Below are 16,155 nucleotides of genomic sequence, written 5' to 3'. Positions count from 1 at the left end.
TGGAACGGATCAGCAGGTCAGCTGGGAATGCCTGTCAGGCAGCCAGCGCGCTCCCTCCCTTCTCCCTGGCTTTCTTTGAGGTTTGTAGCTCTTCTGCTTTCTTGTTGCTATTGCCACCCTCCCCACACTCCCCTTACCACACATCAAGCACCCAGACCTTTCCTGGGCACTTTACTTAATCCCCGGGATTCTTTATATAGGAATTAATCTTCTCGTCACAGTGGGAGAGCTGGGAGGGAGGGGGTACATTTATCTCTCCTGCTGAGGTCTAGAGTTGCATTGCTGTGATTATTGGTGGTAGCAGTGTGCGTGTGTCTGGGGATCTGTGTTTAGTTCTTCGTTTCTTAAACAACGCAGGGGCAGCAGCAAGGCAAGTTGGCAGCTTGGCTTTCGAGCTGCTTTGTGTCTGCTGCTACAAGGAGGGAGTGTGAGTGGGGAGCAGCATGGCAGAACAAGAAGCCAGTGGCTTGCAAGTCCTTCTCTCCACCCTCCAGGTAAGAACGGCTTGAACTAACAAGAGAGGCTCTTGGGCTTGTTTTCCTCTTTAATTCCCCATCAGTGACCTGTTGGGCTGAGGCTGTTGGTACGAGGTCCTGGCTGGCTTGGCTCTAAAAGCATCAGCGTGTGGGAGCCCTGACCTGCACATCCCACCCTGAAAAGCCTTTATGAAGTGAAGTTTCACTGCTCAGCGATGTGTGCTGGCAATTACTGCTATGCGTCCATCTCTGGGCCCCATCTGAGGGCAGAGGCTCCGCTCCCAAGGTCTCGTTGTGTTCAGCAGGGGAGCAGGGAGGTGTGAGGCATCGGCCACTGTGAAATGAATGGGAGCTGACAGCGCTGTCAGTCTGAGCTCGGCACGTCCGAGGGCTGAGGGGGACGCGTAAACAGATCTGCCTGCAAGGAGCAAGTTTCTCCCTGTCAAATTGTCTGCACCAGGACCCTCAAGCACTCAAGGGAAGTGAGAAAAACTCTCGAAGCTGAGATCAGTGAGGTGCTGGTGTTGGGTGTGCTCAGTGAATGGTCCTGAGGACCAGAGGGAAGTGTCCAAGTCCAGGATCATACCTGATGGACAAGCTTGGCCATGGGATGAAGGAATGTCTGGTTCTCTTTTCCCACCACAAGGATATGTTCCTCCTGGCAGGAGAAGATGCCCAGGTTGTGGCATGAGCTACTCTATGAAATAGGGAGCATGTTTTGGGAGGGAACCTGAGCTTTTATAAGCCTTGTTTTGTCATGAGGGATGGGTCGGAACTGCTTTGCCAGGACAAGCTGCTTGCATATAAAGCAGCTTTTAGACAGTCATGGTGAAAAGCCACTTGTGCACACTCCTCAGGTGCCCTGAGCCCTTGTGTGCAGCTGTGCTGATGTGGGCCAGAGCCCTGTGGGGACAGCAGTTTCATGTCTGAGACAGCAGCATCCTCTGACTGCTACAGGTGCCATCAAAGCCTCACACATTGCAGACGCAGAAAATGAGGGAGAGGGTGTGCAAAACAGACTGACCCACCTGGGTCAGCCCGAGGATTCCTGTCTCCCAGCCCTGTGTCTCAGGAGGTCTCTATGACCAGCTACAAGCATGTAGAGGAGGTTATAAAACCCGCTGATAGCAATTGGCTTTGAAACTATAGTTGTGGGGGATGATCAACCTTGATGTATTTATCCAAGCTTATGTAACTGTCAGCAACTTTTATTTCTCATATCAAACACTGGTTTGCCCTCTGTAACCCCTTATGCCAGTGAGTTCTGCGGGTAAACTGGCACGCTGAAGAAAATTATCCTGCCATCCTTTTATATTTTGGCAGTGTAACTTGTTTGCCCTATGTTGTTACAGCTTATTTAATTCATATTTTGTACTAGATCATATTTGTGCTGGTTATAGTCCTCTCCCTCTTTCTTTAGATAGTTGAGACCTGAGTGCACATCTGTTTTTTCTTATGCTCTCTAACATAACAGTCCTGGTGTTCTCTGCATAATCTGGGAACAGAATTGGACAAGACCCAGATCTAAATTGGAAGCTATAGTTTAAAATCACATATGCAATTCATTGACAAAGCTACATGGAGGTCTAAACTAGAAATAGAAGCACTGCAGGCATGGTATTGGTAAAACCACAAGTTAGCACAGCATTCATCCCCAGCGTTTACAAAATCCCACCTTGGTACGAGACCTTTATTTCCAAAAATTCTGTATTCACTTGGAGAAAATAAAAAGTATTTCTTGTTATATCTTCACTTTAATGCAGAGGCTTGGGTGCTGAAGGGTAGAAGGTAAGGGGTTGATGACAATTACATGTTCTGATTCACCTCCTTCCCCTACCTGCAGCCAAAAAATTACCAGCATAACTTTGTAATACCATTACCTATCTTTGCTAAAAAATCAGGTGATAAAAAATACCTTTTCCTGACACAGTTGGAAAGTATTGGCCTGGGAAATAATAACTTTGGTTGATGTTTGCCTTTGCTGATAACATCTCTCCACACTTCGTTATTTTCTGCAACAGCTGTCCAGAACATGGTTGCTTTGTTTTTGTGACCTGCTGGATTGTCAGTGCTGGTTCATATTCTTTTATTGGGCATGAAGAACATATCTGCTGCTTACAGCAGGCTATTCTGCAGGGTATTACTGGGTATTTTCCATTTCTGTTAGCACATAATATTGCTTTGAATGCAGGAAGCTTTCAGGTGAAGAATGACGGACCATTCAGCCAGTCTTTATAAACTCAGAATAAAAACATCCTTTCTCCATCAGTCACTCACACAGGGCTTGATTTCTAACTCCCTTCCAAGCACTGGCACAGATTTTTATTCCCAGTTGGAGGAATGTCCAGACCTGAGATAGGGCCTGTCACCTTCTGCTGGGGGAGGGATCTCCCTCATTTCTTCCTGGCATTGACACTTTCACCCCTAGACTCAGCCTGGCTTTGGTAAGGGCAGTATCAAGCAGAACAAATCCAGAACACTGTGCATTTTGTAACTGAACAACTGCTCTAGTCATGGAAAGAAACACATTTTTTGAGTTCTTCAAAACTGTTCCCAGTGCTATGAAGGAACATGATCCTCCAAAGACAGCTCAAACCCCTGGAAGTGCCACGTGCTACGGATGTTCTGCAAAGTGACAAGGTGAATAGCAAAAACTCCTTTCAAAGCACAGCTGCATTTTGTCACCAAAATGTCACTGCAGGGAAGATGTGACATTTCAGATCTCTAGGTAAAAAGTGCTTCACTGCTTACAATGTTCAGTTTTAAAAATGTGAATTTCAGATTTAAGAAAACCTCTCCCCATCTCACAGGTTTTGTGTCAGTATGGCAGAGCCAAGCTCTGAGGATTTTACTGTCATTTCGCATTTTCTTTCTAACCCTGCTGCCTTCTTTGCTCTCTCTTCTTGACTCTCCCCTTAAGTGTGATCCTACAATTAGCACCTCTCATCCCTCTGGCTTGGATAGTGTTACCCGTTTCTGTTCCCATCTCTCACTGCATGACATCGAGCTCCTCAGCCCCAATCCAGCCCTGCTCTGTCTTTCATACATGGACAATGCAGTCCCTCAATAAAGGCTGGGCTGGTTGCCACTCTCACCCCAGTCCCTGGTCAAAGCATGGCAGAAATAAACACCCACCCCATGTATGGTTTTTGACCAGGCAAAAATGTCTGACATCCCATTTCATGGTCAGCCTCCTCAATACAAAATCCCAAGAGATGTGGGATTAGATCTCTTGGTTATTTTAATACCAGGAGGAGATATCTGGGTGTTAGTTAAAAACAGCTGGTACTTGCTAAGAAGAGCAATAGAAAACTGGAGCCAGCATCTTGCCTTGTGACCCAGACTGTTGAATCCCTTGAGACTGTAGATTATTCTAGTTCCATCTCCCGGTTGTCCTGGCCTTCGTCTCACCCCACCCTCTGATCATTTAGACAAAAAAGAAGCATTTTGATTCTTCCCTTTCCTTCTCCCTGCTCTCCTCCTCACTGCCCATGCCTTGGTTACCCCCGAGAACATCTCCTTATTCCATGGCAGGGTACATTGTGTTGCCTGAGGAGTCCCAGATTTCCTGTTGGCTCTCAGCGTGGTTTTCACATGTTTCCCAAAGCCACAGTCCCCGTTCACATATTCTGCAAAGCTGGCAGCCCCCGGGGCCGTTGGCAGATCTTTGGCTCAAGCTGTGTCTTACTGTGTTGGACTTCACAGGTTCCCAAATGCTGTGGTTTGACAGGGAAAAGATGCAAATCTTATGTATCAGTGGCAGATGTTGTTTTTGCAAAGGGATTTGTCTGTGAGTGGCCACAGTGTCCAGCAGAACAGACACAGGACCTGCTGTTTGCTGACTTGAAGCTCTCACCTTTTGTGCTGCCCCTTCCGAGCTGCTGTGCTGGCTGGCTGACAAGGCAGAGCTATTGTTATCCTAAGGACAAGTGAGAAGGTATCTGTGCTGCTCCAACGATGATGAATAGAAATGCATTTTGCAAAATGCTTTTGTCTCCTCCTGCATCCTTGCACTTACTCTGTCAGCAGAGCTGCTGAGATTCCTGGCTTTGAGAGAAACAGATGCAAAAAATCCCAGGAACTGCTCAGGTAACAACAGAATGGCCACTCATTTGGGTTGAGGATGGAGGAGCTCAAAGTTTGGATCTGTGTTTTTGGGAGGCAGCCTGGCAGGCAGGGTTTGGTGGAATAGCCTTAGAGGGAACAAAAATCAACTCAAAACCAGATGGCCATTTTTATGTGATTCATTAACTGAGTTTTACTGAGATCGTTGTACCTAAAGTGAGCAGCAGTGGACTTACTGCTGCAATTCCTTACAAAAACTATTCTAGCTTTGGAGCAGCAGAAGAAGTGCAGTTAGGACAGGGACACATTTGGCTTGTAGGGTTCAAGGAGAAATAGTGGGTGCAGCTTTTTCATGTCTCTACTGCCAATGCCCCCTAGGCTGCAAGAACATGTTTTTGGCTATAACCATGGAAGAAAAGGCATAATCCTGTATAAACAATCCTATTGAGGTAGTGCAGGCCCCCACCCCAGTGTTCAGGGCCACTGCTTTTCCTTCCCACCTCCACTGTCATCTCCTCCCTGTCCAGGGAGAACCTGAAGGTAAGCCAGAGCTCTTCCCTACAGCCCGTGGCTCACCACCTCAGGGCACTGCTAAGCAAGAAAGGAGAAAGGAGGCTAGCATCCATACATTAATCCCAAGTTCCTGCCAGGCCACAGAAGAAATATTGAGGTTTGTCACTCCTGTGAATCAGTGCAGAGCACCAAAAGTCCTCAGAGGAAGCTGCAACAGGTCTTGGACTCTGCTGAAACCCTTCCACTGACTGAGCTGGGACCAGAATTGCTCTCTGTCCCTGGGCTGGCCAAATCATTGGCACATTTTCAGCTACTCTGAAAATGCCTCCAGATGGGCTATCCAGAATTTTCTGTGGCTGAATTAATAAGAATTCAGGACCTTGGGGTGCAAAATGTACCCAGAGACCGATTGGAGCAGCAGCAGTGATGGCTGAGCTGAGCACAAGAGTGCGTCACAGTCTGAGCCTCAGCAGAACTTTCCGTGTCAGACAAGGGAAGTGGAGCTCTGTTCGTCTTCTGCTGTCTCTCATCCTTGTCTAGGATGGCTTGTGCTTTGAGGACAAATGAGACTGTGTCATGAATGGTCGAGGAGAGCCCTTTCTCCCTTCCTGCAGCAATGCAAATGTGACAGGATAGCCATGTTGCTGGATCAGTCAAGTGCCAGTCTGGAAAAATGGATTATAAACCTCTGCTTCTGAGCTAATCATGTGTAACATGGCAAATAATCCTACCATGCCTCACATCAGTGTTTGAGAAATCAGGCAATGAACATTGGGGAAAAAAAACAAAACCTTGAAGTTCTGGTGACAGCACAGTTAAAAAAAAAAAGAGAGAAACAAATTAATAATCTGTTTTCAGTGCAGGGCTTGGATCCTGCACAATAAATAATGCACAGAACCACATGCTAAATGATGAGGACAAAATGCTGCATGGGGTGATTTACCAGGCAGCAGGCACTGCTCATCCTGAAGCAGAGGTTTTGTGAAATAAAACAAGTTGTCATGTGGAAATTAAAAAGTGCAGTTACTCCAGGGGACCAAATGAAATATCAGGAATGCTTTAAAACTGGTGCTTTTTAGCTGTTGAGGGGCTGACTTTATGCTTATGGCCAATCTGTTTAGCTTAGACTATTTGGATGTAATATAATGGCACATTATGCCATGTCATGCAACTCAATATTGTGTATTTTGGTACAACTACTGCACTGTAGACACAAAAAAATTAATAGAATAAACCACATAATGGAGATAGGTATATGTATTTGTTTAAACTGCTTACCTTTCACATACAGTATGAAAATAGATTTAAAAACATATGTTTCTCTATTTATAAGTTGAGAACAATTACTGGTGGTTATCTAGCCTCCCTAGGTGTTTTCTATGCCTACAGATGTATTTATACATTACATCAATATTTCTATGTCAATGGAAAACTTCCACCCTCTCTTTTTCTCAGGTTTCAATAATTTCCCTCTTTGAAATACATGAAGAGATGTTTTCCTACAGAGAGGTGTTTGCCTGAATAGGTCTTACTTGTGTGTCTTTGTGTAGCATAATGTTATTTTCTGTATATTATGCTGCATTTGTTGTGATGGCTTAGACACATTTTTCTGTCTGATGCCTTGGTCCAGTCCTCTTGGTTTTATCTATAATAGGAAAAAATATCTGTCGTAGAAAATGTGTTCATGGGCATTTTGAATTAAAGTTTATTATATTGTGCTCAGCAAAGTGCACACAAAAAGTTGCTTGTATTGAAAAACATATGGGCTGATAATGGTTGACTCCAGCAGTGTCTACTGGCACCAGCAGAGATTTTACTGATGTGTGTTAACAGAAAGAAAATAATTTCATACACATAGCAGGAGTTTAAGAGATGGGGAGGGATATTTTGTTGCTTGGTCTGGGATAACAGGGTTGGAAATTGCTCCTGGAGTTGTTGTTATCATAGACACGCTGCCTTTGTGTGATCACACCTGTTTGTGCCAGGATAGATAACACAACTCATACCATCATTACTCTTGCAATGGAATCGGGGGGTGATTTAAGCCTCTGGAAGTGCAGGTAAAAGCTGCTCCTTCCTCAGGGCTCCAAGAGCAGTCAGTGGAAATGCAGAATAAGGCAGTGTTTGCTGGTAGCTGCTCATGGAACTGGGTGTGATCCTGGGCAGAGGTGTCCCTTTCCTCGGTCTGTTAGGGTTGGTGTGTGCACACCTGGGACCCTCAGGCTCTGAGAATCCCAAATCCACGCACACCCCACGTGCCCATATGTGTCACTGGGCTCTGCCAGACTCTGGTCTCGTGACTATGCTGTTCTCACCAGACCAGGATAGCAAATAATTCTCTCTTGCCTTCCCCTGTTCTTTTAATAAGCACTTGTCTCACAGACAGTCTATTTGCACCTGTTTGCCCACAGGGCCCAACGGGCCTGAGGACGGAGGCGCTGGTGCATCAGCGGAGCCACTCTGCGCGCCGGGATCGCAGCTCATCTCTGCAGGGAAGGATGGGGAGCTGTGATTCCCGGGCAAAGCAGGCTGGTTTCAGTCCCCAGGGCACTGTGAGGCCAGAATGGTCCTGGGAATTGGTGAGGCATTCTGTGAGCGGGAGTAACAACCTTCTCCAAGGAGACCAGGAGCAGTATCCCACCAGGCGGCCTCCCTTCTCCCCACAGAGAAACCAAGTTTGCTGCAGGAGGTGAGGAGTGAGTGTTAGGGGTAAGCAATGTGGTAGGTTCTTGAACTGTATTGTCCAGCTGACACTGGTGCCTGCAATTCTGGAAGCTTTGTGTGCCACAGAGAGCATTACTGTGCTGCTGCTTCAGAAGAGACAGTTTATTTCAGAAAACACAGTTTAATTTGAGATGACACTGAAGCAAGAACATGAATCCAAATCAATAAAATATGTGTAGACATTTTCTGTTATTAAAAATCTGGGTTTATCCCCCTGATTGTTTCATTTTATAGGAAGTCAACATAAGTATAATCTAGGTGCATTCTTTGGGTGGAGATCCAAATCTCCAAGAACTGGATAACCCTTTTCCTTTTCATACCAGCAAAACAATTTATCTTAGTAGAGTTTTGGGAAGGAAAGTATAATGTGATGAAGATCATCTCTTAAAATAAGGGAAACTTGGTCATTCTCCTCCAGAGGGGGATGGAGACAGAGCACATTCATATCTGTGACTTAGTATTTCCTTTTGATCTGTGCGCTGTTACAACTTTTGATTTACTGAGTGGGGACCTACCACACCATATAGAAATCAAGGTGTCAGAAACCAAGAATTTGTCATTGATTTCATAAGATATCTTCTAGAGAGGACAAAGATAACATAGTGGAGATTCTTCTGCCCACAGGCACTACTAAGTTACAAAAAAGAGAATTAGTGTTTTAGACCATCTATTGATTAATAGAATAACATTTTCTTGATAAGAAATTCCATGGGCAAAGCTAAACCTCCTTCCCTTCGGGGGGTTAGAGAAAAATGACAGGTTTTTTCTTCTCATGGTCTGTTCTCCTGGAAGAACACAGCCTTATTTTCAAAAGGTGGTGTAGTTTGAGGTGGAATTAATGAGAACAGTAAAGCTTTCATGATGATTCTTATTAGAAAATTGAGTAATTCTGACACAAGTCCTGCGGGAGAAATAACTGCTCTACCAAAGAAATCTTGGCTTTTTTCCCCCTGCCTTTCAACAAGTGATACTTTGAAACCAGAACATATGGGGTTTTTTCCTGACATGGAAACACCACAGTATTGTGTTTTACTGCAATCAACTTCTGAGAAGCCTTTTATGCACATTAATTTTTGGTGTAATTTACAGGCAAAGGCTTTCCCACTGGGCCCAGTGGGAATTTGATCCCTGTAGTAAACTGAGACAGACTCTTCTCCCCATGGCCCATCAGCTCAGTGCACTCTCTGGTGCCTATTCCTTTCCTTTCAAAGAAGGGAATGGTGCTGTATTGAAGCAAGAGCCCTAGGGTTTATTTCAGAACTGTTACAAACCCCATGAAACTCATTCAATGTCTGTGCCTCTTGCTTTCTTCATTCGGACTGTAGATGGAGATAAGGTTCATCTGTCAAGTTAGGGCAAAGGAAACATTAGCTCACATTGTTTCCCAAATCAAAGGGTGGAACAACTCACTCCCAGAGCAGATGACACTCGTGCAGCCTGGGTAAAATCAGTGCAGTGTCTGTTGTCCTCTACCATCTTCTGTGGTTTTTATGGGATTCCTGCTGCAAGGCCAAAGCAGCAGATTTTCAGTGAAGATAAAGCTGGCCCTCCATTTTATTCAGGATTAACCTGGCAAGTGGAAGATTGACAGGGAGTGAGATATCCTCCTGTAAGCAGTTTGCTTGGCATGGTGAATGCCCACCTGTCTCACTTCAAAGGCGGGGAGGAGGGAGAATGGACCACCTGACCTTTCCCTATGATTAAAATGCTGATCTGATGAAGTCAGAGGAACAAACTGAACTGCCTCTTTCAACCTTCAATTCTTCCAGGAATAAACCAGCACCATCCATATGGAGAGAGTTTCTGGAGAGGCTAGGGGAAAGCAGCATTACTGCCCTGGTTTATCTGACCTTCTCTTTGGGACAATCTTCTGCAATTTGAATGGCCTCCTGCTCCATGTTGAAGTTCTGCAAGTGGGGGAGGGAGCTGGAGGTGACAAATGAGAAAGAGAATGTGTTCCTGGCTTTGTTTTCTTTGACAATTTCTCTTCCCATATGGCTAAGGTCATTTGATCTCTCCACGATGCACAGGGACTTCAAGGGGACAGCTGGATGCAGAGATGCATTAAAACGACTTCTCTTTGAGATGAAAACCATGATTATTAACAGCTTGTTTCAAAAGCTCTCGCAGCAGCAGCTGTACCTCACTGACTGAAAACTCTGGAGGGTTTTTCTAAAAGGTCTGCATGGCTGGGTGATCAAACAATTGGAAATCTCCCTAGCTGAGAGTCCCCTGCTATGTCCTACAAAGCCTGTAGAGCACTATTACACCAACAGGTCTCCTTGGGAACATGCTTAGATAAAATAGGACACAACAACAACTTTTTGGTGATCTCTCTCTGCTGGCAATGGATGCAGGCATGAAAGGTGGATTCTGAGATAGATCAAATCTCCTGCTGGGTATTCACTGAAGAATTCACCTTTCTCTGAGAGATCAGCCCATTGTGCCATTGCATGTTCAGCCCATTCCATGCGAGAGATTCTCAGAAGAGACAGCCCGAGGACTTTGGTTGGGTGGACTCCACAGGGGATCCCAGCAGAATGTGTAGAGGTGAATATTTTAAAATATAACTCCTGTCCCTTTTCCTGGAGCACAAACAGAGCCGTGGGCTCATTCATGGAATTAATAAAATGCCTTTTAGCTTGACTGACCAACACTTGGTTTGCAGGTGCTTCTGAGCCACTGAATGAAGTAACAAGGGCCAAATAAAGCCCCAAACATGCCTGTCTTTAGCGTGGTGGCATTGGCTTGCTGCTGCTGGGTGTCTTGCATGGGGTGTAGACTGAAGAAAAAGGAGATAAAAAGCTTTGTTGCCTTCTGGATGGAAAATGACATACCCCTGTCATGCCTCTTAAAAACTTGGCAACATTTTCAGAGAAATGAGGGCTTTGCTGTTAAGAGATTGCTGTTTAAATCTAGACGGATGGGTCTCAGCAATGCAGCTAAAGAGAAGTTCTGCTTTACATTACTGGTAATATTACTTTAAATCATTAGAATTTCAAAACACAGTTTGCTATTCATTATGGATGCCGAGTTTCGTTTGTTGTTTGATTTTTCACTTAGACTGGATGGGAAAAATAGGTTCATCATTTTCACTTTCAGGTTCCATCTCTGAAGAAAATAAGCTGTGACTAACAATAGTTATTAGTGGCTTGTCTCCACTGCCCATACCTCAATCATTGTTATTAAATGTGATTGATTAAAAGCATTTGCGTGGGCTGTTCCAGAAGGCGCTTTGGGAGGTGGGGTAGATTGACACATAAGGACACTTGTCTTGGCAAGAGAAAGGACTGGTGTTTTTCTAAACCAGAATGTACCTTACAGTGATCCTCATCTTCAGCCTGTACAAGTCAGTGTCAGAATAATGTGTAGCAAGTGGGAGTGTTTGCACTGGAATACAGGGAGAAGCCTGGACTGAACACAGGCAAGTGCCAGGGCAGACTGAATTAGACACAGGGATTGTGGGCTTTATCATGTGTGGTCCAACCAGGAACGTCCCAGAGAAGGTAAGGATAGCAGCACCCTAATTATGGCTATTTATTTCCACATGCACATACTCACATTTGCTACAGCATTCAAAAATCCGTGGTTTTATTAAAAAACGAGTACACCTGGAAATTTTCCAAGATTCTCCCGACTCACTTGTACTTTGAGAAATGCCATTGCTTGTAAAAAAGTTTGTCAATTCCCAAATGTGCTTCTTCTTTGAAAGACAGAGTGTTCTCTGGACTGACACCCATCAAATCTCACAAAAAGAAAGACAGTAGCATATTTCATGTTGCTTTTTTGTCGTTGGTAGGGGAAAATAAACCTAAAAATGAAAGGAGAAAACAGATCCCTCCCTATTAAATTTGGGTGGCAATTGTGTTAAATATCTGTAACAGTGGCATTTGAATGAAACATTACTATTTAAAATTAGTTCAGTAACAGCAAAAGTAATATAAAACATAGGAATAAATCCAAGAAACAGCAATAAACAGTAGGTGCTGGCATGCATATAGAATTCATTGTGCAAGAATGGTTAATGCCTTACAGAAACTTATTAAGAGAGTGTGAAAGGCATATGCTAGGATAATCTTGGCATTAATATAAAAATAGATTAAAAAGAGCAAAAAAGAGCAAAAAAAATATAACATTAAATCCAGTCAAAATCTTTAGGTGTCATAGGTAACTTATTGTGAAAGAAGAGATAAAGCCTGGGAGAATTTATCTGGAGTAGAAATTACAGAAAGAACATTAGAAATATTCAAAAGAAAGTCTAAAAGCCTTTTGCAGAGTATCACGTGTTTTGATTTATCTCAAAGTTTCCTCATTCTTTTAACACTTCCAATTTGACAGAAGCATTTGAGGGTTATATAATAATGTGTTTTACCACCATTTCTGCATAATAAAGTAATTGCTCTATTAGAGGAGCATTAGTGAGAGGAGCAAGTGACACAAAGGAACTTTGTATCAGGAGGAACTTCTGCATAAGGACAAGCTTTTCTTTGAGAACACTGAGGGAATTTTGGCATGACAAAAGAAAGAGAGAAAAAAAGCAGTTTACGTTGCCAACAGTATCCAAGATATTGAAGTCTGTCAGGGCATAATTCCTGCCGATATCTGGACGTGAATATATTTTATTGGAGTGACACACTAATAAGGTGGCACTGAGATGAACAACCTTGCTCTGAAGCTAGGTGAAACACCTTTGAGTCTGTTTGACACAGTAAAAGATCCTTTGGAAAAAGATCAGGTCCTGGTCTATGTGCTTCCTAATTCCAGTATGGATTAATTAAATGAGCATCTTCCTCATCCCTTGGCACAAGGATGAATCTCTTTTCAAATAGCTCTGGGATCCTCTGGTGGGGAGCAGCTCTTTTTTCTCCCAGTCTGGCATCAGTATTCCTTGCAGGGGATAGTTTTTCCTGCTGCACTTACTTCTGGGAAGTTGGGAGGAGAAGACTGATCTCGAGGAAGGAAATCTTTGATCTCCCCACAAATAAATGGAAGGAAGTGTGTGATTGAGAGCCACAGTACTTCTGTGCACACAGTGTTTCTGCTTCAGTTTGTTGTAATATCTATCCTGGCTCTGCCAGCCATCCTCTTAAGCATTGACTAAGTGAAGTTCCCACCACAGGGTGATATTTCCCACCAGGAAAATAAGAAACAATCTGATCTTGATGAGGGATGCTGTTGGGCAGGTGTTACCTAATATTTGTGAAGAAGTCTGTGATCCTCTGATGAAAGGTGTTATGTTAGTGCAATTAATTGCATTAAATTTAGTAAGATTCTTTGGCACAGATGATTTCCACCATGTTATTCACCAAGTTATTTTGGCTAGAGATCAGCTCAAGCCAAGCTGTTTCATCTCAACACCTTCAGTGTTTTGAAGACTTTGGGATGTAAGTTTGGAATTTGCCCATCTCTGCCTTGAAGCAGTTCAGTCCTGCAGAGTGTAGCCTGTATCATTTGAGAAGAAGTCCTGAAGCCCAGTGAATAGGAGCAAAGCCCTGTCTATTTGCATGTTAGAAGTTTGCTTTGAGGCACTACTCCTGCTCAGCCACCTGGATGAGCTGCCACCCATTGTGAAATGTTGGAATAATTGCACCCAGCAGTGCTCTGGTTCGTTGTTGAAAAAGATGTTCCAGGTTATCACACCCAAGTGCAAACAAGGGTGAGAAAAACCCAAACCTTCAGGTCATTGCAAGCCATGAAAAAAGCTGCCCACCTGATTGCAGCAGGCCAGAGGGAGGGACATTTTTAATGAGTATTTGCTATATTCTCTGATATAAACCCCATAATTTCTGCCTTGGGCTTGGCTTAGTGTGAAGCATCAGTAGGGAAGGAAATGTCTGGCGCTTGGCTCAGTGGGGTGCTTGCCATGCCTCACAGGGGTGGCCAGGGCCAGCGAGAGGGACTCGTCTCCAAGGCTTGGGAACAGGAGCAAGAAGTTGCCGGGCCACGTGTCCTGTCCCTGGAGGCCCCTTGGCTGCCCTGGGTACAGTTTGAGGGCTACGTGATCCCCCACAGCTGTGGACGCCTTTCTCCCAGGATTAAAGAGGTCACTTAGGACACTCCCAGAGCAGCAAGGTCCTCCTCTCCAAGGCTTTAAATAGCCCCTCTTCCTTCCATGTCTCCTCTGAGTTTCCTGGCTTGCTCAGGCCTATCTGACTCCTCAGAAGAGGAAATCCAGATTTGGACAAAGAAATGCATGTACTGTTCACCACAGAGGATGGTGACCCCTGTGGTGATGCTGAGGATGTTTGGTTGGGTATTTTGGGAGCAGGGGCAACTTGACCATAATTGCTTGGGATCCTTCTAAAGCTGGATGATGGTAGTATTGTTAAGAAGGTGCTCCACTTATGACAAAATTCAGGCTATAATCACTTTAATTGGAATCCTCCCTTACTTTGCCGTTGCCTACTGATATTTCAGAGGTCCCTGAACCCTTTTTTCCCCCGTAAGCCTCCATGTAACAAATACTGTGGATAATAACCTTCCAACAAGAAGAAATCACAGTTAGCTGGCTGAATATTGAAGCTGAGGATGGGAGCATACAGACAAGAAACTCTCCAGGGTATTTCGCTCTCTTATTTAAGTGTGAATTTTTAGCTCCTCTTAAATTAGAAAAAGCAATTTACTCTGACAAAGCACAGAACATAAGGCACCAAACCTGGCTTCACAGTTATTGTAAGGCTAGATAGTCAGCTGTAGGAAGAAGATATCCAGCTGGCAAATCCATAATGCCAGCGGTGAGTGGCTGTGCCCAGCAGTTGGGTTTGGTAGGCACCTCTCCCTTGCTGGCAGAGGACTCTGATTTAAGCATTAAGAGAGTAATTAGAACCCAATATTTTCTAGAGGTCTCAGAAGACAGTGAGGAGTAATGCTGCTCAGCCTCTAACCTGCTCTTGATTTTAACCTGTATTAATTTTGCACCGGAATTTCTCTTCAATAGGCTTTGAGTGCAGAGAGTGAGAGATCTGACTTGCAGATGTAAGTCTCATTACACAGGCAGTTGGGCTGCCGACTGCTATTTGTGTGAGCAAATTTATTAAGGGAAAGAGAAGAGAGGAGGATATATTTTGGACAGGTCAAATCCTGCTTCCGTATTTAGAAACAGGCTATTTAGAAACAAACAAACAAGTAAACAAACAAACCCTGGAACTGGACATCCTATTCCTTAGTCTCACTAAAAAAGACTCAAACAAACAGGTCTGGAAGTTTTTTAGCCCAGTGAAGCAGTACCTTTTCTTTAAAATTAGACCATTTTGTCTTGTTTGTTTGGGAGTTTTTTCCTAAGCAGTCACACAGCTTTGTGAGACAATTTAACAATTAATTTAAGAGATGTATTGATAGAAATCATGTTGTGCGTTGTCTTGCAAGAGCGACTTCTTTCATTTTGCATTCATTATTTTTGTGATTGGAATAACTGCTTTGTATTTCTTCCCCCAAATAAAATATTTATTAGTAAATCTCGCACTGCACAAATTAATGCTGTTTGATTTCTTTCTGAGCGTCCTCCTTTTTTCAGCATTAATGTTTAGATTCCCAACAAACGCTCTCAGTAGGTTGTGCGTCTCATTTGGAGAAATACTTGCCTTTGGGCAAAAGACACAAAAGCCCAAAAGACTGAGTTTATGGGAAGTTTTTGTTTGAAGGCAGTGCTGGAAGGGTAATGGCACTGGTGGCTGCTATCCTCCAGGGGGGACACGAAAAATCCCACCTCTGTTGGGTTTCTGAGTCTTGTGCAAAACATCCCCAGAGATTTCCCTGAGGTTACCTGTTACTGTGGCTTAGTAGCAATTTTATAATCTTGTCTTGAGTAAATAACAGCTGGTCTTGGCATGTTCCCAGAAGCAGGACAAGGAGACAGGAGCTGTTCCCTGCTTAATCGTGGGTCAGTGAAATAACCTGAGCTGCCAGTCAGAAATGTTGGGATGGAGCTGTTTTCCTCCAAGCCCAATGTCACCAATTAATCACTTGCTGCCTGTAATGTATCAACAATAATGTGCTGGGATATTTTTTATTCCTGGATTTCTCCATCCTCCTGCTGTTTATCTCTGAGGAGCTTCTGCCAGGCTAACCCCAGTGTTTCAGGGATTAGTTCCCAGAAAAAGCTCAGAGAGGAGCTCTCAGCCAGGAGCTGATTAAATGCATCTGAGCTCAGCCCTGTCATACTCCTGGTTGGGTGAAGACAACAGAAAGCTTTGCTGGAGTAAGGCTAAGAGAGATGAGGGACTCTAACCAAAAAGGACAGCCATGCTTGATATCTGAAGTGATGTTTTTGCTAGTTTAGCCTTTGTCCAGCCACAAGCTGTGAGAGGCAACTACAGGCTGTTGTTAATAGGTAACAATTTGGCTCTAACTGTAAATCCTTTTAGTGAAATCCTGCAGG

At 44.0% G+C, this 16,155-nt stretch overlaps 1 protein-coding gene across 1 annotated transcript in view; it reads left to right on the top strand.

Annotated features, from left to right (window-relative positions):
- Positions 1–256: 256 nt before the first annotated feature.
- AGBL1 (AGBL carboxypeptidase 1) overlaps positions 257–16,155 on the top strand; it is a 272,002-nt gene continuing 256,103 nt past the window's right edge. Inside the window, exon 1 of the mRNA XM_039557990.1 lies at positions 257–494. Coding sequence (XP_039413924.1) covers positions 444–494 — 51 coding nt within the window. The 5' untranslated portion in view covers positions 257–443. The remainder of the gene's footprint in view (positions 495–16,155) is intronic.

Source organism: Corvus cornix, chromosome 10 (assembly GCF_000738735.6).
Source record: "Corvus cornix cornix isolate S_Up_H32 chromosome 10, ASM73873v5, whole genome shotgun sequence".
Lineage (NCBI taxonomy): Eukaryota > Metazoa > Chordata > Aves > Passeriformes > Corvidae > Corvus > Corvus cornix.
The sequence above is the reverse complement of the archived record's forward strand: the minus strand, read 5'-3'. Positions and strand labels throughout refer to the sequence as shown.